Raw genomic sequence first — 21,844 nt, forward strand, 5'->3', positions numbered from 1 at the left:
TAGAGAGGACCAGAATAGGCTCATCTTTGCTAAAATCAGTTAGTTATTTTGCTGTCTTTCTTGTTTACCTCCTGATTTAACTCGTTTCAGCTGTCAGTTCCCCAAAATGTATCACTCCTTCCTGGGCAAGTAATTAGAATGCATGAAGTCTTAGAGAGAGAAAAGAAAAGGAGGATCGAGACAGAGCGGCTACCGAACACATCTCTGGAAAAAGAGAGGGAACCAATTGAAGATTATGTGGATGTACTCAACCCTATGCCTGCGTAAGTGCGCCATGAACTCCAGTTTATTTATTAGATTGTTATTATTAATTTCTAACTGTCAAGGAGAGTTACTCATTGACCTCATTACACCAAAGACAATAAGCTGTCCTGTGGATAAACAGTGTATCTCTGAGTAGTACATGGCATATTTCCTCTTCTATGGCATGATCAACAAAATGCAAAATGCAGATTTGAATCAACCCTCTCACCACACAGGAAATCCCCTTCCACCCACACCTTTAGACCAAATAGATATTCTTTCCAAAGCTCAAACGTAAATAGAAACTGCTATGAGGAAGGAAGGAAACAATATATTTTTACCATGCAACTCTCTGATTGACTGATTTTTCTATCAGAAAATTATACCAAAGAGTTAAAAATAACTGAACGTTCTATCCAGTTGTTCAGTCAGAGAGCTTGTAGTTTGAGGAAGGCCCTGTGTAAAGTGTGTAAGGTATTCTTGGAAAAATGAAGAGGCATAGAACAGGCTGAATTCAGTAACATCTTACTTCTATTTTTCACTCTTATAGTGTTGAGAAGTGTGACTAACAATGTGAGCCCTTTCCTCCTGGAATCTTGGTCAAGTTGCCGTCAGTGAAACTTGTCTTGGTACCACCTGTGACATCAGTTTCTGATGCATGTTCTGTCTGTACCAGAATCAGTGAAACCTGCTAACCATAACTATTAGCTGAAACCAGTGACAACTGACAGGCTGATAGGTTAAAAGTCACAGACTGCTTCTTTTTCCTTTTTGCTCAATAAAACAAGTAATATATGTTTATTCCAGATACATGAAAAGAGGACTAAAAGCATTCCTTTTCCCACAACTCAGAGATATTTGCTGTATTGCATTTTGGTGTATTGCACATCCTGCCAGATATTTTTCTGTAATCACTATTTCATTGATTACAATATTTACTATAAAAATGAGAAGTGCCTTCTTAAAACTTTTAGACATAAAAACACCACCAATGTCATTAAAAAGCCATATTATACCAAAATGAGTGAATTCAGACATACCTTTAAATATGAGTTATTTAAAAGAGAAAGGGTACAAGAGAAGCATGTTTAGAGTTGTTTTGTATCCCTGAAAAGAAACCACCAACAAATATAATATTATTTATCTAAGAGCCTATTATAAACTGAGACTGGAGATACATCGTTAAATCTTAGAGTTTCAAATGGTAATGGTGATTATGTACTGATCAGTAGATAACTTTTTGGGTCCTCTTTGGATACAGAAAGAGACTTAGGATGGGAGCAGGAAGGTCTTAAGCATAAGCATACTCATAGTGGCACAGACTTGTAATAACAGTAATTACATCATTGTAATTATAATAATAAAGCTGGGAATTTTGTGCTCGCTTCGGCAGCACATATACTAAAATATAAAGCTAGGAATTTTAAGAAAAGTTAACAACTGCAGTTCTTAAAGTTATTTTAGTGGCATTTATTTCAAGTAATGATCTTTATCAGTTAAAAAAAATTCTGTTTTTTATCTCACTTCTGTAGATGTTTTTATACAGTGTCCCGGAAAGAAGCAACTGAGATGCTTGAGAAGAATCCTTCTTTGGGAAATATGATCCTGAGGCCTGGTAGTGACAGCAGAAACTTCTCCATCACTATCCGGCAGGAGACAGAGTATGTTTAATTAAAAAACATATGGAATTGTTAAAAGCCTATCACTTTAGAAAGCAAAGTCATGAAAGTTCAGATCAGCACCTGCTATGTGTTTTGGTAGAGCTAACTATGAACACAAGAATAGGGAAGGGATGCTATATCAACAGGAGTAAAGAATGAGCCAAGACTAATATTGTAGGGAAGAAGTATGAGTAAATTACTTTGGTCCTGGGTATAGTTCTATTGTTCATTCATTCATTAATTTCAGCAAATATTTATTGAGCAACTACTATGGGCCAAATCATATTCTAGGTGCTAAAGATATAGCAGTGAACAAACCAACATCCCTGATTTAAGGAAGTTCACGTACTTGTAAGGAGACACAAACTGTAAATAAATATATAACCAAAAATGTCATGTATATAACATAAATGGTAATAAGGTCTATGGAAGTAAAATAAAGCAGGATGAGGGAGATGGGAACTCTCAGAGGTAATAAAGAGAGAAAATGTTTTTGGTTGCTGTTGTTGTTTTAATATGCAGTGGTAAGGGAAGGCCTACTTTACTAACTGACATTTAAGTAGAGACCTGAAGGAAGAGAAGGAACCATCCATGCTAGTATCTGGGACAAGAGCATTCCAGGCAGCAAGTGCATAAGCCCAGGGGCAGGAGAAAGCTTGGTTTGTTCAAGAAACAAAAAGAGGCCTCTGACTCTGGAGTGAGTTAGGAGAAAGTGGTAGGAGATGAGGTTCCAGATGTGGGGGTAGGGACTGATCACTCTTAACCCTACAGGTCATTGTGGGGACAGAGGTTTTACTCTGAATGAGAGGCCACTGGACTGCTGAGTAAAGAAGTGACATAATCTGACGTATCTATAAAAGGGGCCATTTAGGAGCCTCTTGTCAAGGTTAATAATTTCTTTCTGGTAAAATGATTTATGTTTGATAAAGTCAGTAACATTTACATGCAAAAGTTGTTTTTTCTGTGTAGCTAGGGTGATTGGATCCTTTAAGCTTCACTCTAGCTCTCAGAGTCTATGAAAACTTGCATTTCAACAGGGGCTCTGGCATAGTTAACACTTTCACAACTGACAATAGAATTAACATATAGAGGTTTTTGTCCCATATGAAAATATTCAATAAATGATTATCTTTTATATAAAAGCATAAACAGAACTTTGATTCTTGAATTTCTTCTGAGGATAATATTCTATTAATGTTTTAGCTATAACATCTATCAATGAATCTATCTACCAATCCACGATAAACATTAATAATTCTAAATAGATTAAATACGAAGACATTGACAATGAATGAAGGCAGTAAAAAGAAGAACAAATGACTTACAGGAAAAAATTAAAATTAGGGCATTAAGGCTGCATTGCTAGTGTGATCCATGGTCTAATTAGCTTCATTCACTTGCCAGTTACTCTGTATTAATGTGTCTTTGTACACTAGTCATGTACACTGAATGGATTGCAGGAATGTTACATGGTAAATCAGATCCTGGTCTGTGTGCGAAGTAAGAGAATCTGTGTGTGTGTGTGTGTGTGTGTTTTCCATGATGAATATCTATGTCAACTTAAACTTTTGCTGTCAATATTTTTTTCGTTTATTATGGGCTAACAATTGGAGTTAATGATTTTCAGCTAACACGGTAGAATATCATATATTACTTGGTTATAATTTATTTGATTTATAATTTAATTGGCTATCTAGAAACAAATCCAACATAATAAAAATTATGTTGGCCATTGAATATTAGTGAACTCAGAAGAACTCCAGGAACTCCAGGGAGAAAAGTGGATTTTTCTGTTTGGGATAGCTTGATCAAAGAGATTCTCTTTTCTCAGGGTTTAAGAAATTTAGTACCACATAAAATATTGAATGTCTTTAACTGTTTACTTCCAGTTTAAAAAATTAGAATATATAAAACGGAATTAAAATTTATCTTGTAGATTTTTTAAAAAAGAAAACATCTAATTGCTTGAAAATCCTGAGACTTAATTGCTCTTAAAAGACTGTAGATTTTCTGCACAGTAACAGTCAGGTCTCTTTTAAGGTAGTCTAAATTAGCCCAACTTTTATATTGCACTTTTTGTGCAAGCGAGCAATGAGTAATAACAGCATTTTCTGCCATAGATGTGGTTTTTGACCAAATGCAAGGAGTTTCTATACTTAGGATATGAATTTAATGTCACAATTTTTAGTTACATTTTATTGTATTTAAACTTATAAGAGAGTCTGGCAAAGGAATTTGTTTCAAAGTTACATAATTTGAATTTTAGTATAATCATTGACAGTTTGAATTCATTTAGAAGTTCATACTTTTGTAAGCCAATGGTCATAAAAATATAACATTTCATAAAACTAATCACCCTTCCCCCCAAAAAAGTTCACATTTAGAAAGCAAGGAGGTGGAATGGTCAAACTAGAACATTCTAACACTGGAATCAGTATGAGCTTACTTAGACTTTGGGGCATAGTTTATAACATGAAAGTGGTTAAAATCCTTTTTAACTATTAGTGTACAAATTTCCCTTCTGAGCTAGATATATCTATAATGTTAAGTATTGTTATAGTGTTCTCTAATGCCTCAAAACAGGTCTTTTAGAATGCCTGGATTTAATATCCTCTTTTTAACAGACCACTTAATTTTAAAGGATAGCAATTGTAGAGAGTAGTGGAAATTTAGCTTGTTAGCCTATAGAGCTTAATGTAAAGATTTGGCAGAAATCTAGGAAAAAACTGTGTTACTCACAAACCGATTCATTCTCTTATAGGTTGCAGGGGAAATGTTCAGCTATGAAAGTTTAAATGAGTGTCTGGTAAAACACTAGTGAAAAGGACAAGTTGGTTTACAAAACACCATGAAAGTAAAATTATCTCCATCTGCTAACAAATCAGCTGTAAGAGAGAAGACTAGTTTTCAGGAAGAAGCAAATTATTCAATGCTAAATTATCACATGATTCCTCTCTTGATGTAAAATATCTTCCACACTTACCCAGCTAGTGGTGTGTGAATTCGTAAGATAGAGCTATTCTTCCAACAAACTTCATGGTTTGGTTTGGTTTGGTTTGGTTTTTTAAAATTGTTACAACTATGTGGCAACTTAGCAGTGTAAACACTGAAAAGCCATTAGCCAAAGAAGCAATAAAAAATATTTACCTCAAATTCATTCCTTTGCAAAAATTGGGGTCAAAACCTAAGAACAAGTACTTTTAAACACATTTAAAGCCACACATTCTATTTTAAAAGACAGGTTATTTCTTTTTCGGGGGTCATAATCAGGAAACCTCAATATAGCAAATTTTATCAATCTTGGTTGTTTCCCCTCTCTCTTTATTCCCTTAGAAAGCCAAAACAAAGTATGAAAGAAAAACAAAGGTACTAAAAGAGACTCAAAGGTACCAAAGTGACTTCAATGGAATTTTTTTTTACCTTACTTTCTGCTTCAGTAGTCCTATTAGTCAAAAGTTCCAAGAGCCCTTGTTAACCTTCATTACTTTTCCTCCCACAACTTTACCATGGATGATGATGATGATGGTGATACTGGTGATGATGATATGATGGCCACTAACAACAACAATCACTGTCCCCACTTACAGTACCATTTGTGGGTGCTATGTTGAGTGCTTGACAAACATTTCATTCAGGCACAGTAAAAACTGACACAGATAGTAGTTTCCATGTTTTACAAATGAAGAAGCTGAGACTTACAGAAACTACCAAGTTAAAACAACATATTTTAAAAGTAGTAAAAAATAGTTATAATTTATTGAGTGTCTGAATGTGTCAGCCACTGTACTCAGGACTTTTCAAACATAATCCACAACAGTCTTGTGAGGAAAAGCATTACTTACCATCTCCATGTTATAGATGAAGAGATGAAGGCTCAGAACCAGAATTTGAACCTAGCTCTTTCTGGTGATAAAGGCCATGGCCTTCAAGCTTTCTATCCATCTTCCAAGGAATAATAATCACTTATTTCATAGGAATACAGGAATTCTAATTGGAATTGGTAAGAGTTTTCATAAGTAACTGTATGATTATAATGGTCTTTTCATGATAGGGGCAAGATAAAGCCAGAACCAAACACCCCAAAAGAGAATACCTGTAAGATCTCTTTAATCCAAAAATGTTTCCTTCAGTCTGTAATTTATTCCTGAACGTTCAGCATTAATAAATACTTTCTGTTCCTTTTTTTTCTTTTTTAGGAGGGGAGAGAATTGGTTAGGTTTTAGCCCATGTTTTGAAAATACAGAATAAGCCATTGAAACAATATTATTAGCTGTTTTGCAACATTATATCAAATTGAGAGATTTGGATAACAGGAGATGAGGAGCGAGTCCCTTGAATAGAAAGAAGTATAGCTCAGTCCTAGGGAAATGTGACCTGGAAATGGAGAGAGGAGTGATGAAAAAGAAGGTAGGAGGCCCTGTAGACAAATTTAATCTGACAGACAGTTTTGCCTTAGCCAGCTTCTATAAATTGGACAGATGTTGAATTAGTTTGTCTTTCAAGCTAATGGCCGTGTAATAAATGCTATTCACTTTTTAACATTAAAAAAAGTCTTGGTCCTGACCCTGATGCCATATGAATCAAGGGAATTCAAGGCAAACATACTGTTCAAAACTAACAGGCATGGACAGTGACTTATGGTCTCAGTATAAATTAATTCTAGCAAAGAGCACTATGAGGAGGACTCCTAAAGTTTAAAATTCAGTTTCGTAAATATTTATTGTGTGCCTGATGCTGGACTACAAAAGTGAAGAGAATGTGCTTCTTGTTCTCAAGCAGTTCCTGGTCAATAAAATACCAAGTGTTCACGGTGGGATTAACTTAGAATGCTATGTGACCCTAGAAGAGGAAGACACATTGATTTCTCTACTGTACTTCCATTCTCACCTAACACCTAACACCTAGCATTTGCCAGATCTCTAAGCCCTGGAGTTAGCAGACGTACACAAGCCAGCAGGCTATTGATGGCTTTCTGACTGGAAAAGTGACGAGGTGGAGTAGGAAGTAATTTGCTTTCAGGAATTCTTTCTACTTCTCTTTTAGCACAGAGAGTATATATTTGACTAGTATATGCCCACCTAGGATTCTATGTTGTCTACTTTGGAAATTACTGGCATTTTAAAAAAATAATTTCTGCCTGGAAGATTTTCAGTTCTTGATTCCTTTATTTATCCCTGTTATTTTTTCTCATTGAATCACTCAGTGACCCAGGTTTTCTATATCCCTAGCGTATAACCTCCCAAAAACAAACATAGAGAACCAGGTAAATAGAAAACTACTTTTCTCTCTCTCTCTCTCTTTTTTTTTTTTTTGCCAAACTAGTTATTGAACCTAAGTTTTACTGTACAGGTGATATTTTATACTCACTTTAGTTTGATTTGACCCAATAGTTACTCAAATGGAGATTAACCTTTTTTTTTTTTCACTTTAGCATGCCAAGAATAAAGCACTTCAAAGTGATGAGCATAGGAAAAAACTACACTATTGAACTGGAAAAACCTGTAAGTAGTTATTTCCTCATTGTTGATGAATTTTCCCCTGCTTCCTTCCAAATCTACCTTGTAGAATACACAGAAAGGTGGAAAGGCAGACTCCTTGCCTGGGAAGATAGTGCTGGAGAAAAACAGCCATGTTAAGGAACCCCAGAGGTAGCAGATAACGAGGGTGAGAAGTGAGACGCGAGAGCAGGTGGATGAGGCAGAAGAGAAGATAATCTGCGAACAATGTTTTACACTTTTCTTTTTCTGTCTTTATCTATATAGTTGTTTTAGGGAGAGAGAAATATTTCTGTTAAGCAGTTGTTTTACATCCTCCAAATTAAGTACTTAAATGTGCTTACTTCTAATGGGGAAAAAAAAAAGTCTGGGAATGCTTAGTCCTCTCATACCAGCCATGCAGAAGTTTAGAAATCCCCTTCTTAAAGCAACATAATAGGAAAGAAAGGGTTTCATCTTGTCTGCAGCTCCTCTCCTACCCCAGCTTATTACGGGGCTAATAATGCAGTATCATAACCACTAGATACTGTGTTAGCCACAGAGCTAGCAGTTTATATGTACCATCTGATTTAATCTTTATTACTACCCTGAGGTGACACAGGTCAGAAAACTGGTACTTCCATTGGTCTCAACCAATGAGAATGTAGTAATGTGGCCGCTGGTGCAGGATGTTGAAAAAGGGAAGACTGCCTTGTGGTCTTTGGTGGCAGTGGTGGGACGATTGCGTCAGGAAAGTGACATCACTTAGATAGAACCCATGGGTCTTGAAGACATTGACAATATCTTCTCTAAAACTGAGCTTCTAGTTAGTTCTCCTGCCTCCAAGGCCCCTTGTGATGATCGGATAGAGAAAGGGTCAGTGTGGTTGAATTTCTTATGCTTTGACCATAACCTTTAGAGTGCAGCAGTGACCTTTGGCAAGAGCAAGGCAGCTGCTGATTCATACACACTTCAACCTTTGCCATAAATGACTCCCAGAGCATCTCCATGCTTATGTCCATGCCTGACTGTGATTCTTCCAAAATTCTAATGAAGGAAACAGAGAACTAGATTGCTGGAGGGTAATCCAAATAACCAAGTGACTAGAAGCAATAGTCAGGGAAGAAGAATGTGTCTCTGCAATTGGTGAACTGGGGTTTATTTATCTGTCATTAGTCCAAACAGTCCCCAGTGTAAGGAAAGCTAATGGCCTGTATTATTATTTCACCTTTCACACACCCCCATCCCTACCCCTCAACAAGGCTGTCATTTTGTGAATTAGTTTTATTCTTCAAGGTTACCAGAGATACTCAGTTTTAACCTGATTTTACTTATATACAAATATTGGGGGTAGCAACATATTTCAGTCACTCCTAAATAAGCAAATTATCCTGTTACAATGAGGTATTAAAATGTTAATTTTTCTATTGGTTTCAAGCAGAAGAAACCAACTGTAGCTAACTTAAGCAAAAATAAATTTAAGAACACAGGAAGCAAATAGCATGACTGGAAGGCTAGAACACCTTCAGGGACTAGGAAACAGTTAGTTATAGTGAGAACCATCTGATTAGGAATCTGTTATCCTTCCTGTACCTCTACTCAAGGTCAAATTTCAGGAAGGGAGCATTTTCTGGCCTAACTTGACTCACATCCTCATGTGATAATTGGGGAAGGGCAGAGTATTGTCCACTAAAATGTATCCATTGAGAAAGGATAACTCAACAGGGAATGAGATATGGTTATAAAGGAGAACTAAAATGCATCGGTTGGTAAAACCATTCAGTAAACCATTGAAGTGAGGTATTGATACGATTTTCTGGACATCAGGAATTACACAGTCATCTCCATGAAATTCCAGGAGCTTTCTCTCACTCTATCTTTACACAAGTGACACTGACCCTTCTCTCACTCTCTGTACAGGTAACACTCCCTAACCTTTTCAGCGTCATTGATTATTTCGTGAACGAGACTCGAGGAAATTTACGACCATTTATATATTCAACTGAAGAAACTCTGGGTATGTTTTTCACCTCACTGCTGTATTAAGCAAAGCAAAGCAAAGCAAAACAACAACAAAACCCCCTGCATATGATTTGTAATACCAAAGGTGGGACTGTAGTTGAAATGAATTCATTTGGGAATCATTTTCTCCCTGACCCTGTGAAAATAAGGGAGTAACAACATATGCTGGTAGATAAGAGTATGGGCCCATTCTAGAGAAGAAAAAGCCTGAGGCATGTGTTATGACAATTAACTTCATTCCATTACTCTACTTGGCTTTATCAAACAAGTCCAGAGGTAAGAAGAAAACCATACTGGTACAGAGTTATGGAAACCAAACAGGGAATCTAAAGGTGTGGTCTGTCAACAATAACAGATGCTCCAGACAGATTAAAATGGATGAAGATTAAGGGGAGACTGCGGGGAATGCAGCAGACGATTTGGGAAACGCTTTATTCCATCATAAAGACAGAAATCAGAGCACGAGATAACAAGGAGTGGGTGGGTGGTAAAGAGCTACAGATAAAGATAGCAGCAGTCAGGACTGGCTACAGAATTCATGTGGCGCTTCGTTCACAAATGATTAAGAATTTTAAAACAGTGATAGCAGACCATTAAACCAAGTATGGGTCCCTGTAAACCTCACAGTTCACATGACCAGGAAACTGGCCCTGTTTATGCTCCAGGTTTTGGCAAAGCAGGAAAGGCTCGGTGTGATATTGCTTTCCATCCTTTGAAAGAATCCCTGGTACATGGTAATTTCACTAGCTATAAGCAGGAGAGAGAAAATATTTCCAGCTTGTTTGGATTCAGTTATCAAAATAAGTCCCTGTTCCAACAGATTATGGGGGAAAACAACTTTGTTTGGCTATCTGGAAATACTCAATTAAAAGGACAGCAAGTTTAAAACATCCAAGTTTTAAAACACGACTATGCAGCTAGTGATGCCATATATTTTTAAAAAACTCAGTCTGTAGGAAATTTACAAACGATCCAGTACACTGGATCTGTACTCTGTACGGGAGTCACCTGCGCACTCAGTACAGAAAACAGCTCTAAGATTTGGCCATTCAGCTTGTTTGAAAATTTCTAATGATAGTCACCTGACTGATTTTTGAGGCAGCACAGCTGCCTTTTGGTCAGCTGTCTTATTAGAGAATTCTTCCTTGATATTGAGTCCGAAACATTCCTTCCTTTAACTTCTACATATTAATCCAATTTCTAGCTTTGAAACATCAGACTTTTAAAAAGCCCATCAAATGTTTAAAAGCATACACAATACACAACCCCCCAACTCTGTCATCTATAAATTATTGTAGCTTCAGCCATCTTACTCTCATCTTTCACCTGCTGTGTACACTAATTTCTGAACATCTCGCTTAAAATATAACCACAATAGATGAACCCATTACTATAGGTATGGCCAGCATAATACATTACTTGGGTTTTATGCAGGAAAATACCATCTAGTAGAAACCTCTAGGAATGAGCTATTAATACGTGCTGCTTTTTTTTTTTTTTCCAGAGACCAAAGGATTTCCTGTAACATCTCTAAAATAAAATTTTAAAAAATTAGGGCGGGAGGAATCCAATATAATTTTCCTCCTGCATGGATGATATTGTGTCAATTATCTAATGCTGTGCAACAAACCAATCACCCCCAAAACATGGGGGCTAAATCAACAAACCTTTTATTTGCTCATGATTCTGTACATCAGCAACTTGGATTGGATTCAGTTGGGTAGTTCTTCTGCTAGTCTTACCTGGTGTCACTTACATGACTGTAACCAGCTGGTGGCTTGACTGGGGTGGATGGTTCAATTTGGCCTCACCCAAATATCTGGTGCTGGTGGTCAACTGGGCCTGGATGAAATACCCTCTTCATGTGGTCTCTAATCCTTGAGGTTAGCTCAGGCTCCCTCACATGAGATCTCAGAGCTGTTAAGGCGAGAAGGGTACCTGCCTGTCTTAGTGTTGAGAACAAAGCAAAGCAAGTCCTCTATTTAAGTTGTTCACAGGTTCTGTGACTTTAAGCAAAATGTCGTTTAACGAAACCAATTTTACCATAATTGATATAAACAAGAGTTAAGTTCCTATGGCATTTCATCAACGTTACAACAAAACGACATTGAACTAAATAACATTAATCCGAGGACCTGCCTTCTTGCAGCTTTTGGTCTAGAAACTATGAATTGAATAAATAATTTCAAGTGTGATGTGTCTTATGTATAGGGTCTATATTTTTCTTTCAAAAATTATTTAATTTACATACAATATAATTTACTTTTTGGTGTATAGTCCTATCAGTTTTGACAACCACCACCACAATCAAGATAAAGAAAATTCCATCACCTCAAAAAAAATGCCCTAATGGTCTTCCTTTGTAGTCAGTCCTTTTCACTGACAATCTCTGGCAACAACTGATCTGTTTTCTATTCCTATAGTTTTGCATTTTCCAGAATGTCATAAATGGAATCACAGTATGGAACCATCTGAGGCTGATTTCTTTCACTCATCATGTTTAGATTCACACAAGGGTTGTATTACTAGCTTCTTCTTTTTTAAGGTTGAATAGTATTTCATTCACTGCATGGAGGTACCAATTTATTTAAATAATTTGGTAAAGTATGTTTAAATCTTTTGCCCATAGTTTTATTGGCTTTTCATATGGTTGAGATTTGACACAACTGTGCATATTCTGAACATAAGTCCTTTGCCTGATATATGATTTGCAAATACTGGTTTTTTAAAAAAATTCTTTTAATAGTGTCTTTTGCAGAGCAAAGGTCACCCTTTCGTCATTAAATCACCTTTGCACATTTGTGCAAATCTTGATTACTGCATCTTTACAGTAATTCTTCATATCTGGAGGTATGAGTCCAACCTTGTTCTTTTCAAAATTGTTTGGAGTAGTCTGGTTTCTTTGCCTTTCAATGTAAGTTTTAGAAGTTCAAATTTTGATGAAGTACAAATTATCAATTTTTGCTTCTGTGGATTGTACTTTTGGTGTTGTATCTGAGAACTCTGTGTAACCCAAGACCACAAAGATTTTTTTCCTATGCTTTTTTATGGAAGTGTTATAGTTTCATGTTTTACATTTAGGTCTATGATTCATTTGGAATTAACTTTTAAGGTGTGAGGGACGGGTCAAGGTTAATTTTATTGGTATTTAAGCATGTAATTGTTCTAGCAACATTTGTTAAAAAAAGATCATCCTTTCTTCATTAAATCGCCTTTGCACATTTGTGCAAATCTTGATTACTGCATCCTTACAGTAATTCTTGAAATCTGGAGGTATGAGTCCAACTTTGTTCTTTTCAAAATTGTTTGGAGTAGTCTGGTTTCTTTGCCTTTCAATGTAAGTTTTAGAATCAACTTATCATCTATAGAAAAATCCTCCTGCGTTTTGATTTGGATTTTGCTCAATCTGTAGATCAGTTCAGGGAGAACTGACAGAGGATGAGTTCTCTCTTAGGGTTTTAGGTGCTCATGCTGCCACTGCTCTCATGCAGCATCTTGACTAGGGGCCACCCTCAGAGAAGGGTCAGAAGAGAAAATGGAAAGAAAAAAACAAAAATAGGCTGTTCATGTAAAATGTCAATACTTTTAGAAACATACAGATTACTATTACTCTGGTGGCTGAACTGGTTCAGTTTGCTCTGTGATCAGTAACAAATTGCTAACTTCCCTGAATTTCAGATTCGCTTGCTGTAAGGATCAGGGAATGATATATGCACAGATAGAATTAGAGGGACATATGGAAAGATACTTCAAATGATCAGACTATCTTCTGTAGAGTAATAATATATTTTCTTTCAAAAGCAGAAAGATGATAGAAGAATAAACTGAACAGTGAAGGAGGGTGGAAATAGGACTTGCTAAGAAAAAACTATGAAAAGGTCAAAACCCATATTGACAAATAGTGCTCAAATTTTAAGGAAACTTTGGGGAACCCGAAAATTGTTTCAGGAAGTTGGATTCATAGCTGATTGGGGCACACTGGTAATGCTACAGCCCTTAGCTTTAAGTTGCCTTGAAGTGGGATATGGGAGTTGTAAAGCACCTAAAGATTAAAATCTGGAGACTTGGATAAAGTTGTTTCCAATAAAATATTATCAAAAAGAAAATGAGATTTTCTTTGATCCTTGTTAATCCATGTCAACACTGAGCTTTCACTTTGATACCAGAAGCCAAAAGCAATGATGGAACCAGAATGGTTAAATATTATTTCCTCAATTGATTTTTCCAACTTCAGCAATTGGCAGTATAAACTAAAAGCCACTTCAAAATATGACAGGGTAGATAACTGATGTTAAGCTAACCAGGAAGGAAAAAATGCTCCCTATAGAAAAATTTATTAGGAACTAAGTTACAAGTCAAGGATAAAACAAAAACTAAAAAAGCATCTAAATAGTATTTGATGTACTGACACTTATTAAACACACCACCAGTGTCCTAAGTACAAGCAGGAAAATCAATTCATGTTGAAGATCAAGAACTGCCCTGTTCTGTGATATTGGATCTTTCAGCTTTTCCAACCACAATTTCTAGGCCAACAACTAACCACAGAAGGAAGAAGAGAGAAGTTGAAGGAAAATCTACATGGGGCCAGCATGGTGACTCAGGTGGTTGGAGCTCCGTGCTCCTAACCAAAGTTGCTGGTTCGATTCCCACATGGGACAGTGAGCTGTGCCCTTTACAGCTAAGATTGTGAACAACGGTTCTCCCTGGAGCTGGGCTGCCATGTGCTGCCGTGGGCTGCCTAGTGATGCTGTGGGCTACTGTGATGGCCGTCAGCAGGTTGCCTCGAGCAGCTGACTGATGACTGGCGACTGCCTGCCTCAGCTCAGGGGAGCGCAAGGCTCATCATACCAGCATGGGCCAGGGAGCTGTGTCCTACACAACTAGACTGAGAAACAACGGCTTGAACCGGAGTGGGTTGGCGGGGCAGGGAGGCAGAAGAAGCGGGGCAAGGGGAATCTACATATTGTATGAAATAAAATGTGAAAATTAACTTCATGTATTTTGATAATTTATTATTCCTAAAAGAAAGATCTTACTTTTAAAGAAAATCACCTCTATTCTCTTCATCCTCATTACCAAGTCACTTACGTGGACACCAGAATTAAACATTGTAGCATAGAAGTCATTGTCGTATCAGATTCAAACCAATACACTGGGAAACCATGCAATACGGTTGTAAGGATAACTCGTAGATACGAGGTGGGACAATTAAGTTCGCGAACTCATCCTAGAAAATGTCCTACATATTTCACTGTTGAAAATCACTACAGTCACCTTTGAAATACTCCCCTGGGGAAGCTATGCACCTCTGTCAGCACCTAGTCAAAGCAATTTTGGAACTCTTTCTTCTGGAATGGCCATCAGAGCTGTCATCGTATTACTCTAATCATCCTGAATGTCATCAAAAGGTCTCCCTTTCAATATTTCCTTTATCTTTGGGTAAAGAAAGAAGTCACTGGGGGCCAGGTCAGGTGAGTAGGGAGGGTGTTCCAATAGTTATTTGTTTACTGTCTAAAAACTCTCTCACAGACAGTGCCGTGTGAGCTAGTGCATTGTCATGACACAAGAACCATGAATTGTTGCCGAAACGTTCAGGTTGCTTTTGTCTTTTTCATGCAGCCTTTTCAGCACTTCCAAATAGTAAACTTGGTTAATTGTTTGTCTAGTTGACATAAATTCATAATGAATAACCCCTCCGATATCAAAAAGGGTTAGCACCATCGTTGCAACAAGTTCTCGAACTCAATTGTCAGACCTCAAATACTCATTTCCATGCACTGATATAAGCTGAAAACATGGTCCTTTCTAGATGAAATTTTTATTTTTCCTAGGCTTCAGTTAAATACATTTTCCTCTATATAATTTCCACAGCAGATTATGTAGTTCTAAATTCTAGCAATTCCAAAAATATAAAAGCCTCACTAGGTTTTGTTGAAATCTGATTTGACCAATTTATCTAATATCAGTCATTCTAATTATCCAGCTAGAAACCAGACATGAAATAAATGTACTAGGAGAAGCCTTGTTCCAATGGAAATAATCTATGCCACATTTTTCGTCACTGGAAATTAATCCATTTCCATGTTTTTCTCTGATGTTTTGTTTGCTGGCTCAAAACCAACTCATACTTACTTTTGTAAAAATAGTAATCTACAGGATGGTAAAAGGCGATATATAATCACCATTTTAAATGTAACACACAGTATGAGATTGATTATAATCACTCAGAATTCCTTAAAAGTACTGATTCCTCAGCCACACATGAGATGTACTGAATTAAAATCTCAGGTATTTTTTCATAAAAGATTTTCTTAAAAAGCGTCTAAACTGATTTTGATTGTCATTCAATTTGGGAATCACTTGTACAATCAACTAAGAATCAAAGATATCGCTTATACTTTACTCCTGGTTCTAATTATTTTGATGTTTGACTTCTTTGGTTTTCTTATCTAAAATATGATGGGATTAGAAAGGATTCCTAAATTCCACTTATCTTCAGCATCTTATCAAGATGTGTTTTTATAAGAAGATGAGATTAGGACACAGAGGAAAAACCATGGGAGAGACGGAGAAGATGACCACCTACAAGCCAACAAAACGCCTCAGAAAAAAATCAGTTAAGCTGATACCTTGATCTCAGACTTTTAGTTTCCAGAACTGTGAGAAAAATAATTTATATTGTTTAAGCAACTCAGTCTGAGGAATTTGATATGGCAGCCCTAGCAAACTTATTCAATGAGTTATTTGGGATGCCTGAAGACAAGCAGAATGCTAAGCCTCCCTCAGACTTATTGAGTTAATTTCTGAGGGTGAGTCCACAAATCTGCCTCTTTACCGCACATCACAGTAAAGTTTGCTACACACAACAAAGTTTGCAACCTACTTCTTTAAAATCTGTGATATCAAGTGTTAACTGATGCAATGATTACAAAAGATCTATCTAATCTGTATCTCATTCCCAAGGGCCTTACAACTGAGTAAATCCAAATACAGATAAGAAGCAAGAGACTATAAAGTTCCAATTTGTTACCATCTCAAAAAGTTGAGTGAATTCTTGCATTCTACAAGAAAATACAGTGCTTAATACAGTGCTTTAAAAAATGGACTCCTGAAGATTGTGAGGCAATGTGGTTGACTGCAATAAAGTGAAAAGGAATGGATAGGGGAGACAGAAATCAAAGCCCAAAGCTGGAATATACTCAATAATATGGTAATAACTCTGTATAGTGCAGGTGGTTATCAGTCAGGGGGATCACTTCTTAAATTATATGAATGTCTAACCACTAGGCTGTATATTTGAAATATAATATTGAATGTCAACTGAAATTGAAAAATTAAAATAAGGGGGGAAGGTGAAGGAGAATCAGAGGTTCAAATTTCCAGGTATAAAACAAATAAGTTATAGGGATGTAATGTCCAGCATAGGAAATATAGGCAATAATATTGTGATAGCGTGGTCCAGTGTCAGAAGGTTGCTGGACTTATCATGGTGATCACTTCTTTAGGTATATACATGTTGAATAACTATGGTGTACACCTGAAGCTAATATAATATTGTATGTTGGCTATATCTTAATAAAAATCTTTTGGAAAAAAGAGGGTGATAAACATGAAAGGTAGAGTCAATCTACCATACTTAATGAGAAGCCCCATAGAAGAAAAGAGAATGGAGGCAGGGGCAATACGTGGAGGAGTAATACCTGAGAATTTCTCAGAACCAACAGAAGGCACAAATCTAAATACAAAGAGTGGAATAAATCCCAAACAGGATTAATAAATTTACACCCAGACACATATTAAACTGCATGAAATGAAAGCAGATAGAGATTTCTTTTAAAGGTGCAATATTTAGCCTGACAGCTGACTCAACAGCAATGGGGGGAAGTCATAAGAGTATAGAAAAATATCTCCAATGTGCTGAAATAAAGAGAAAATTAGAATTTTACAATCAGCAAAAATATCTTTGCAGGATGGGGGCAAAATAAATATATTTTCATACAAAAACATCATGAGCAAGTATGCTACCAGCAGACTCTCACAAAATGAAATTTTAAATAAAATATTTCAGGTAGAAAGACATTTATCTCAGATGGTAAACCTGAGATATAAAATAGAATAGAGCAAAGAAAGTGACACGTGTTTGGGTAAATACATTGACTACATAAACAAAATAAAAGTTTTGTGGAATTGAAAGACTTTAAAGTATGTGACAACAGAGATAAAATACATGACCATATAGTATGCAAGTTGGGAATTACAGAATTGTCTATTAATATGTCTGCATAATAAACAATCCCAAAACTTTGTTGCATAAACAATCCATGTTCATGGATTCTGTGGGTCAGGAATTTGGCAGGCACAGCAGGGATAGCTTGTCTCTGCTCCAGTAAGTTTGGGACTGGGTATCACCTGAAAGCTTGCTTACTCACATGACTGACACCTGATGCTGGCTGTAGGCTGGGGGCTCAACTGCTCTCCAGTGAGCTAGTTTAGGCTTCCTCACAGGGTGATATCTGGATTACAAGGATGAGCTTTCCAAGAGGGAGACAGCAAGCAAGAGAGTGAAAGAGTCAAGTGAAAGCCATATAGCCTTACATGACCTAACCTTGAAAGTCATACCGAATTACATATGCTGCATTCTATTATATTAGTTGAAGGCTGTCATAAATTTTTGTTTGGGTTCAATGGGAATGGAAACAGATTTTTGTCTCTTGAGGGGATCTGGGGGTTGTGACAAGCTTCTAGAAGGGCATGTGAAATTGGAATTGCTGTAGCCATATTTGGAACATATAATCTGCCAAAAGGTAAAGATAATGATTAACTTTAGTTTCACTTAATATGATTATGCATCATATAAAATAGGGTAATCATCAAAAGATAAAAGCCACTAAACTAGTAAAGAGAAAAAAAAAGTATATTAGCGCAGGAAAAGAGAAACCATACCATTTATATTAAGTTAACCTAAGGAATTGGTTAAACAGGTTTTGGGAGAACTGAAAATGTCAGCAAGGGATCCAACTATTAAAGAGAAGAGGGTGACATTATTAGAACCTGGAAGCCTAAATGAGATACCCTGCAGAGTGTCAGAGGAAAGCTAGTGCCTGGAAACCAACCACAACTACTGGAAGAAAAGCCACTACTGAAGTGATGCAAATGGCAAGGGTAAAAGTCTCCTCCCTTTGTCCAGCAGCCCAATCTTCTCCTAGAGCCCCCTATTCGTGGAACCTAAAAAAAGCCAAACGGTAAAGGAGAAATATAGTTTGTAAAGTTCCAGAATACAGAAAAATATCTAGAGTTGAGAGACAATCAGTTAATAACTGGCATAAATGAAATAAACTAAGTAAATACAAATTTAAAAAGGCAAGAAATTACAGGAAAACAATCACAGAATAAGCTAGACATAAAACAAACCATAAAATGGCAGAAATAAATCTAAATACATCAGTAATTAAAGTACATGTAAATGGCCTAAGTGTTCTAGTTAAAAGACAAAGATTATCAAATTGGATTTAAAAAGTCCCCAAATCCAAACTGCTGGAAATTAAGAAACACTGTCCTAAAAAACCCAAGAGTCCAAAAGGAACTCCTAAGGAAAAATAGAAAATATTTTAACTAAATTATATGTACACACACACACACATATATATATATATATACACTTATATACACTTACAGAATATGGCTACAACAGTGATTAGAGTATATAATGTAATATAACTATATTATACTACAGTAATATAGACATTTATTATTTTTAAATGAATGTTGGAAGACAGGCTGAAAATGAATGAGGTAAGCATCCATCTCAAGAAGTTAGGAACAACAACAGTAAAAAAACCCAAAGGAAATAGAATAAAGTAAGTAATAGTGATCAGAGCAGAAAGTAATGGAATAGAAACATACAATAGAGAAGATTAACAAAAACAAAATTTGGATCTTACAAAAGACTAAACACTTTCCCTACTTGAGGTTTATATAAGCTAGCAAAAGAATTTGCAAATAATTTACAAGAATCACTACATTTAGTAAGTTTCCAAATACAGAAGCAATACAAAAAAATCAATGATATTTTACGCATAATCAGCAGTTAAGTTATAAAGTGGATGAGGTAATTTGGTTTAATATTTTCACTTGAGAACATTTAGAAAAGTTGGACAAAATATATTTTAAAAAGTTGGAGGGCATCAGAGAGCTAAGTTAGCAAATAATTTTCAGGCTAATATCTGGGGGAAAACAGAAATTCATAAAGGAGAACCCTTCATTTGGGACCACCTGTGCCCTGGCAGCTTTTGCAGATTTGTAAGACGCCAATGAGAAGTTGCTGAGCAGAGCTAAGAGACTAGGGATTCAAAGGCATAGTCTAGGGCCAGGCAAAAAGTGGTGATGGTGGTGGTGGTAACCTCAACCCATACTTTGCAACCCTGAAGGGTGTAGGAGTAAGGGCTGACAGGAACAAAGTGCATCAGTATAGTCTATAGCTCAGCTCTGAGTCACATGGATGACTCAAAAAATCTCAGTCTCTCAAACTGGGTCAAACTGATCCTGACATGAGTGCCCAAGTGTCTGCTAGAGCACATGAAAAAACTCTGTGGAGGATGAAAATACCACGCTGGGCATGAAATTTCTTCTCCAATTTTTCAAATATAAAATTGGCATAAAATTAAAGATATTAAGACCATAAAAATATAAAATAATGAGGATTAGTAAGAAAAAAAAGAAAAACAGACCCACAGGATAATTTCACATTTGGGACTTCTTAAACAAGACTATAAGATAATAATGCTTTTCATGTTCAGGTAGATAAAAGATTGAAAATTTCAGTAAGACAATTGGAAACTACAAGACCGGCAGATTTTCATATTTACAAATAGAAATTTTGAGAACTGAAAATACAAAGGGCTAAGAATAACCATGGCATTTTTACAGAAAAATAAGTTGGGAGGACTAGTTCTGCTAAATATCGAAAACAATATACCAGCTACAGTGATGAAGACAATAAATACAAGCACAGTATATATAGAAAAGGAACAAAAAATTCAGAAAAGAGATATGTGACTTTGGTGGCAGTGTAGGAGTTGGTGGCAGTGTAGGAGTGTCAGTGCAGAAAAGAACGGACTTTAGTACATGGTGGTGAGGCACTTCTCAGAATACAAAATTAATTCCTTGTGAATTAAAAACTTAAATGACAAGGTAAAATTAAAGCTTTTAGAGACAATATAAAGGAGCATCTTCATGATCTTTGGATACAGAACAATGTTTTAAACAACTCACAAAAAAGTTCTCAGTAGCTATTAACAAATTGTTTATCAAAGAACATCATAAAGAGAGAGAAAGGCAAGCCAGAGTGGGAGAAGATATTTTCAACTGTATAGCTAACGAAGAACAGGATTTATAAAGATGTTTTACAAATAAATGAGGAAAAAACTGCAAATACAACAGAAAAATGGGCAACGACTTGAAAAGACACTTTACAAAAAAGAAAATCAAAGTGGCCAATAAATTTATGAAAAGGTCCACAATTTCACTGGTAATTAGGGAAATGCAAAGTAAATCTTCAATGAGATACAACCATGCATCTACCAGACTGGCAAAATTTTACAAAATCTGTTAACACCAGTGTTGAGCAAGATGTGGACATCTCTATGGCTCAGTAAAAACTCTTGTTATTATTTAGTAAGATTTAAGATTCGAATACCCAATGACCAAGCAATTCGAATCCTATGTATATATTTTACTTGCACTAGAAGATACATACAATAATGTTCACTGTGAAACTATGATTGCTCCAAACTAAAAACATATGAATTGTCTACCGTCAATAAAATGAATAAATTGTGGTACGCTAATGCAAAGGTAAATTATACAACAATGAAGATGAAGTATAAGCTACAGGCAACAACATGGATGAATTTCTTGTTTAACAAAAGCAGCAGCAACAAAGTAGAGTATTATATGATTCCATTTACATAAAGTTCAAAAACTATCAAAAAGTAAATGGTATTGTTTAGGTACATATATAGGTGGTACCACTATACTGTGTTTCCCCAAAATTAAGACCTAGCCGGACAACCAGCTCTAATGCGTCTTTTGGAGCAAAAATTAATATAAGACCGGGTATTATACTATACTATACTATACTATACTATACTATACTATACTATACTATACTATACTATATTATACTATACTATACTATATAAGACCCGGTCTTATATTATAGTAAAATAAGACCGGGTCTTATATTAATTTTTGCTCCAAAAGACACATTAAAGCTGATTGTCCGGCTAGGTCTTATTTTCACGGAAACACAGTAACAAAGACATAGTTATCACAAAAGGTAGGGCAGTATTACTGCCAGATGGTATGTGGGGGTAGCTGTTTGTGATTGGGTAGGGACTACAACGGGGAGTGAGTTTTCTGGGCTGCTGTCAATGTTCTATT

General features: G+C 36.1%; 1 protein-coding gene across 2 annotated transcripts in view; it reads left to right on the plus strand.

Annotated features, from left to right (window-relative positions):
- STAP1 (signal transducing adaptor family member 1) overlaps positions 1 to 14,315 on the plus strand; it is a 32,496-nt gene extending 18,181 nt beyond the window's left edge. Inside the window, exons 5-9 of one of the 2 annotated variants that reach the window (XM_033105368.1) lie at positions 91 to 263; positions 1,776 to 1,904; positions 7,336 to 7,405; positions 9,299 to 9,395; positions 10,905 to 14,315. In XM_033105368.1, coding sequence (XP_032961259.1) covers positions 91 to 263; positions 1,776 to 1,904; positions 7,336 to 7,405; positions 9,299 to 9,395; positions 10,905 to 10,939 — 504 coding nt within the window. In that variant the 3' untranslated portion in view covers positions 10,940 to 14,315. The remainder of the gene's footprint in view (positions 1 to 90; positions 264 to 1,775; positions 1,905 to 7,335; positions 7,406 to 9,298; positions 9,396 to 10,904) is intronic. The other variant, XM_033105369.1, reaches the window with a different exon arrangement.
- The last annotated feature ends 7,529 nt before the right edge of the window (positions 14,316 to 21,844 follow it).

This window comes from Rhinolophus ferrumequinum, chromosome 5 (genome assembly GCF_004115265.2).
Source record: "Rhinolophus ferrumequinum isolate MPI-CBG mRhiFer1 chromosome 5, mRhiFer1_v1.p, whole genome shotgun sequence".
In the NCBI taxonomy this organism is placed as follows: Eukaryota; Metazoa; Chordata; class Mammalia; order Chiroptera; family Rhinolophidae; genus Rhinolophus; species Rhinolophus ferrumequinum.